The sequence below is a fragment of the Numida meleagris genome, chromosome 9 (assembly GCF_002078875.1).
Source record: "Numida meleagris isolate 19003 breed g44 Domestic line chromosome 9, NumMel1.0, whole genome shotgun sequence".
In the NCBI taxonomy this organism is placed as follows: domain Eukaryota; kingdom Metazoa; phylum Chordata; class Aves; order Galliformes; family Numididae; genus Numida; species Numida meleagris.
The window spans coordinates 4,751,126-4,757,755 of record NC_034417.1 but is presented as its reverse complement, the minus strand read 5'-3'; the positions used below and the strand labels follow the sequence as shown (position 1 = coordinate 4,757,755).

General features: G+C 50.1%; 1 protein-coding gene across 1 annotated transcript; it reads left to right on the top strand.

Moving 5' to 3' along the window:
* GCNT3 (glucosaminyl (N-acetyl) transferase 3, mucin type) lies at positions 3,364-5,347 on the top strand. Its single transcript, XM_021407787.1, has one exon. The coding sequence runs from the start codon at positions 3,962-3,964 to the stop codon at positions 5,249-5,251; it is 1,290 nt and encodes a 429-aa protein (XP_021263462.1). The 5' UTR covers positions 3,364-3,961; the 3' UTR covers positions 5,252-5,347.

Below are 6,630 nucleotides of genomic sequence, written 5' to 3'. Positions count from 1 at the left end.
GAACACGTGGGCATGCCCTGAGCGAAGCCCCAGCCTGTGGAGAGCTGCCCATGTGGAGCAGGCTTTGCAGCAAAAATCGCAGCCAGTGAAGGACTCATGCTGGAGCAGGCTTATCTGGAAGGACTGAAGGCTGTGCAGAAAACCCATGCTAGAGCAGTTCATGAAGGACTGCAGCCCATGGGAATGCTGTGGAAACCACCCAAATGCTGAATCCTTTCAAGCTAGAAGCATGTCCTGCAAAGAAAGGGCACTTTGGATGAAGGACCACTCTACAGACAGCCTCTGTCCTAGCTGGACAAATACAAGCAAGACAAAAAAAACTGGAAGAGACACATATCTCCTGCTTCTTTCTCAAAAGAACAGAACACAAACAATTACTCAATACCGCTTTTCACTGATATTTTACACACTAAACTCTCACCTTGTAAAGTGTGTTGCCTTATGCTTACCTCATTTGTACCTCATTCGGGTACTTCCTTCTATTTAACTCTTTACTATCTAGTTGGCACACAAAAGCCCAAACAACTATCAGACACAAAAGGTAAAGGAGAGTCACGGAGCCGGGAACGTCAAATTCCTTCTACTGACACAAAAATGCAAAAAGCATATTACAACAATCTTAGATAAGTTATCTAAGTTCTTGCAGATAATAATATTTCACAGCAAAACTGAATACAGTGAAATCATCTACGCCTTACATTGCAATCTACTCTCCTGTCTCCAGCTTATTGCTCTTTATGCAAATATTCGTGTGGCTGTGCATTACCTTGTGGACACTGCTTGTACTATAGGATAGTTCCTTATTGCCTATTGTACTATGGTATCCTGATGCGTATCCTTATCGCTAGGACAGCCGCTCTGCATACACTTTTAAGCAGTCATTTTGCACTCAGAGGGGGACAGATGTTAACACTAATCAAAGCCAAACCTTTGTTCGATTTTCTTTTTGAGCCCCCAGTTTACAGTGAAGCAATAAATAAATGAATAAACATTAGTAGTTTTTAAATATGAAATTAATCCTTTTCAAACCTTATTTAGGATGAAAACAAGTTCTTAAACTTTGCACTTTACCAACGACACATGATTTGTGTAGGCTACCATTTCTCTCATGGGAAAAGACAGCTTTGCAGGAAGCATGACGGAAATTACATTTTATTTAATTCACCTTTCATGCGTCTCTAAGAATTAAGCTTTTCCATCATAATTATGCAACAGAAAAAAAAACTCTTCCATATGGTGAGATAGCAGCATTGCTGTATATTCTATTACACAACTGAAATGTCACCTACTGGTGACATTTGGGGAGAACCTACGTACAAACAGCTCTGCACCACAGAAAGCCCCAGAGTTTCATATTCATCAGCCTGAGATTAAATTCACAGAATGATGAAAATTTATTTCAAAATAATTTGTTCTTTACTTGGTATTGGACTTTCCTCCAAAATTAAAAAAAAAATCAATTAAAAAAAAATCAATTTTTACTATCTGAGAGAGTTATCAGCACATATAATTTGTCTGAAGATCACCTTCCACGTGACTGCTGTCATCAGTGTGTATGGCAGCAATTTCAAGAAGTGTATTACTTTACAGTTTATTGCCTATGGGTCTGTTTGTGTAATTTCAGTTGTTGGCCAGCATGCAATGAAACAGCAGCAATCTGTTGCCACTTCACACTGGGTTGGGGTTATTTATCTGTTTATTAAGCTCTTGGCGCTGCTCAAAGTTGAAATACACTGCTAGCTTCAAGGCCACAGCTGAGAACACTGCAAATAATTTTTCAGGTCTCAGCTTAGACTTACCAATCATTAATTTTTAACGAAGAAGTGTGGCTGTTTATTCATATAAATGTGTGATAGGACAGTTACAGTCTCTCTTCAAGTTCCTGAAAAACACTTTCATGAAAAACACCACTGCACGTCTGAATCACGAGACCATCATTTTCAAAAAGTTATACCAAAATGCATGTTACTGGAATTAACTACGAAAACCCATTAAAGAGCTGTCAAGTAGAGTCATCACTTCTTCAGCATTTCCTGTGGGACTAAGAATTGAAAGATGTCATCCACACACCACGTCATGAAAAGGGGTGACACATACAGATCAGCTAGAACCTTAAAGCAGAAAAAATTGTTTACAGTGCTCTACGGTATCTACAGTATCTAGAATATGTACTCCTGGTCCACAAGATGTATCAAAGACGAAGTTTGCATAATGAAATTAGAATACAGATTCAATGTAAAGACATCACTTCAGATAAAGAAAATACCAGTTCACAACAACTACCTTTTCCTCATTGGAATGTACTTTGTCCAGGTGAATCAACTCTCTGCTGCAAGCTAAAGATAACTTAGAAACTTGTTGAAGCACGTCACACATACAAATATTCAACCAGTAATCTCAGGATTGAAATTCGGGAAGTAATAGCTGCTGTTCTCAAAAACTCACGCAGAACTACTCCTGGTTCTCAGCTCTGCTGCATGTTCTGTGTGCTTGACATATCTAGAGCTAGATAAATAGTAAGACACACCTTTGTTTGTATTTTAGAAAACCAATGTCTTCCTCTTTCCAGTTATGAATGTCAAATTCTTACTACTTTCTCACTTTTTAAGGTAGCCTTACATAAACGCTCCAATTCTTTTGCAGTTTCTTTTTTAAAAACAGAAATTTTGTTTCATCGAAACCAACACTACTTCACAAACACACTACCAAATTCCTTGTTTCAAACCACAAAGTGATTCAGTAAGACTGCTCAGGTAGGTGCATACGAGGACACACCAGTATTCTTCCACCTCTTTATTTAAGTGGACACTTTGTGGCTATTTATCTATAACCCACAGCCTGTGTTTTTACTTTCTGCTCCCCCGGTAGAAACAAAGACTCTACTTTGAGCAGCTAGCCAACACCACCTGCAATGATCTCCCCTCAACGGTCTCCCCCTACTCTGTCATTCTAAGACCCCATCTGCAGTACTGCGTCCAGGCATGGGGCCTCCTGCACAAGAAAGACGTGGAGCTCCTGGAACGGGTCCAGAGGAGGCCACCAAGATGATCAGAGGGCTGGAGCACCTCTCCTGTGAGGAAAGGTTGAGGGAACTGGGCTTGTTTAGTTTGGAGAAGAGAGGGCTATGGGGAGACCTCACTGCAGCCTTCCAGTACTTGAAGGGAGCTTATAAGCAGGAGGGGGACCAACTTTATGCACGGTCTGATAGTGATGGGACAAGGGGGAAATGGCTTTAAACTAAATGAGAGGAGATTTAGGTTAGATGTTAGGAAGAAATTTTTTAGTCAGAGGGTGGTGAGGTGCTGGCACAGACTGCCCAGAGAAACTGTGGATGCCCCATCCCTGGAGGTACTCAAGGCGAGGTTGGGTGGGCTCCTGGGCAGCCTGATGTAGTAGCTGGCAACCGTGCCCATGGCAGGGGGATTGAAACTGGATGGGCGTTAAGATCTCCTCCAACCCAAGCCATTGTATGATTCAATAATCCTTCACTAAAGCTCCAAATGTTCCGGACCAGCAGACACATTGCTGCAGGGGGGCTTCCCCCCTATAACACCGCTGTCGCTCCCTGACACGATGCGAACACTGGGAAAGCGGCACAGATCCCACAGTCATCTAGTAATACTTCTCTTTAAAAGCACAAGGTTGCGTTCTAGAGGAATTTTGCTTGCTCTACAGATCAGAGAGTGGTAAGATAAGATATCTTCTTTCACACAGACACACAAGATATCCAAGCACTAATAAAACGAAGCAGTCACCCAGCAGGGAGGGAGGAGACTTCCCTTCATTCACCTGCGGTGACTGCCCCGCCACTGTCCCACCCGGCAGGAACGTGGCACTGTCAGCCTATCCGTCGCGCGGCACCGATCATTTCACCGCTCCCTCGAGGAGGACAGCGGGCGCCCCGTGGCGAGGCAGCGCTGGTCCGGGCGGGCAGCGCGTCGCTCCCAAGCGCGGTCCGGGCATGCGGCTCTGCGTGAGGAATCCCCCTGCGGCGCGGCGGCGCTGCGCGGCGCTGCTCGGCTCCCTGCTGCTGGCCGCCGCCGTGGCGCTGCGCGGCACTGCCCGGACCTGCCGCGACGCCCACCCGCGCTGCCGGGACCGCCTCTACGGGGCGCTGCGGCTCGAGCCCCGCTGGAGGATCAACTGCTCGGGGGTGGTCCACGGGGACGAGAAGTCGGTGCAGGACGCCCTGCTGAGCAACCTGGAGGTGAAGAACAAGAGGGACCCTCTTACCCCCGAGGACTACCTGAACATGACGAAGGACTGCAGCAGCTTCAAGGAGAGCCGGCGCTACATTGAGTTCCCGCTGAGCGAGGAGGAGGCCGACTTCCCCATCGCCTACTCCATGGTCATCCACCACAAGATCGAGATGTTCGAGCGGCTCCTGCGCTCTCTCTACGCCCCGCAGAACGTCTACTGCGTCCACGTGGACAGCAAAGCCCCCGCCGCCTTCCAGCAGGCCGTGCGGGCCATCGCCGCCTGCTTCCCCAACGTCTTCGTGGCCAGCCGCCTGGAGAGCGTGGTGTACGCCTCCTGGTCCCGGCTGCAGGCCGACCTCAACTGCATGCAGGACCTGCTGCAGAGCCCCGTGCCCTGGCGCTACGTCCTCAACACCTGCGGCACCGACTTCCCCATCAAGACCAACGCGGAGATGGTCCGTGCGCTGCAGGTGCTGCAGGGGCAGAACAGCATGGAGTCGGAGAAGCCGACGGCTTACAAGCAGGAGCGCTGGAAGTACCACCACCAAGTGGAGCACGTCATCCTCCGCACGGCCACAGCAAAGCCGCCGCCGCCGCTCCCCTCGCCCATGTTCACGGGCAGCGCCTACATCGCAGCGACGCGGGCCTTCGTGCAGCACGTGCTGGAGGACCCCGCGGCGCAGCAGTTCCTCGAGTGGGCCAAGGACACCTACAGCCCCGACGAGCACGTGTGGGCCACGCTGAACCGCGCGCCCGGCGTGCCCGGCGCCGTGCCCCACAACGACAAGTTCCAGCTGTCCGACATGAACGCGCTGCCCCGCCTGGTCAAGTGGCAGTACTTGGACGGCGACACCAGCCGGGGAGCGCCCTACCCGCCCTGCACCGGCCGCTTCCAGCGCAGCGTCTGCATCTACGGGTCCGGGGATGTGGCCTGGATGCTGCGGCAGCACCACCTCTTGGCCAACAAGTTCGACACCGAAGTAGACGACGCCGCCATCCAGTGTCTCGAGAAGCACCTGCGCCGTAAGGCCCTCCTCGGCCGAGGACTCTGAGGGGACAGCGGGCACGGCCTCGCGCGTCTCCCGCCCGGCGGCGGGAAGTGCCGGACCCCGTGAGGCGGCGCGCGGGGCCGAACTGGCGCGCGGGGCCGAACTGGCGCGCGGGGCCGAACTGGCGCGCGGGGCCGAACTGGCGCGCGGGGGGGGATCCTTCCGCCGCCCCTGAGGTGAAGGGGCAGCGCGCGCAGAAAAAGGGGCACGCGCCGCGTGCATGAGCGCTGGTGCTCGGGGGCGGAGGGGCCGGTGCTCCTCCCGCCGATGTCGGCCCCTGAGAGAGGCGGCCCGGGAGTTCCGCCGTCGTAAGCGAACGGGTACGGTGTTTTTCCATTCTGTGCGTGCTGTGTGCTCGCAGAAGTGACGCCGAAGGTTCGCTGTTAGACGGGCTGGGGCAGGTCATAGTCCAGGGCGCTCCAAGTCCTGGTACGAGCTGAGGTGAAGCGATACAATTCATCGGCCTTCCTGTAAGGCACCCGCCCTGCTCAACATCGGCTGCTGCTTCTGTTTCAGTCACTTGGGAGTCTGCTAACTGCTGGCCATGGCCACTAGCCACAGAAATGACCCTTCAATAAAAGCAAACATAACAAAAGAGACAGCTCCTCGGTGCTGTTATCGTCACCTGAGGAAAGCTGGCCGTGCCCCGGGCACAGCCCTCCCGTCCTTCGGCGCTTGCAGCACAGGTGCAGGACGGCTGTGGAGAGCGGTGCGCAAACCCGCGCTGTCTGACACCGTCCTCTGCCTCTTTCCCTCCACACAGAGATTATTATTATAAAGAGTGCTCTCCGTAGTGTAATTGCCACATCCAGGGGTGTGTTGGGCCTTTAGAAGAACAAAACAAACATCCAATGCGTTCTTTTCTTTCCTAAAGTTACTATAAGCTGAAAGAAGAGTTATCAGCTTTTACACATCTCACCCATACGTACTTTATCTACCTCACCTTAAAGCTGGCTAGTTCTGCGGGCCCAGCAGTTCCTCACTGCCGGAGAGGCCGGGGATATAATTCAGTTGCCTCTGTGCTGTTAACATTTTTTCCTAATAATTTTCTAATCAGTAAACACTCATCTTTATACATTCAAAGTATTGTGTGGGAATAACCATTACCCAAGGAACATCTGAAATCAATAGCTTGCTACATTTAGATGAAGTTAAATTATGGCTGAAGCCACGCAGTTCTTTAAAATACTGATCTAAATAAGAAGTGATTAAATGACTGACTTAACAAGGCGTGCCACTGGAATTGTGTTGGATATTTTAAAATAAAATGATAAACGCTGATTTTTAAAATGGCACAGTGAAGTCGCAGTAATTGTTGTAGGCAAAAAAGTCCAAACTGTCAAATTAACATCCTATCATTGGGCATTTATTTCCCTCCTCCC

Bases quoted from the DNA above. Each gene is read 5' to 3' on its own strand.
- GCNT3 (XM_021407787.1), top strand. From the start codon at position 3,962: ATGCGGCTCTGCGTGAGGAATCCCCCTGCGGCGCGGCGGCGCTGCGCG.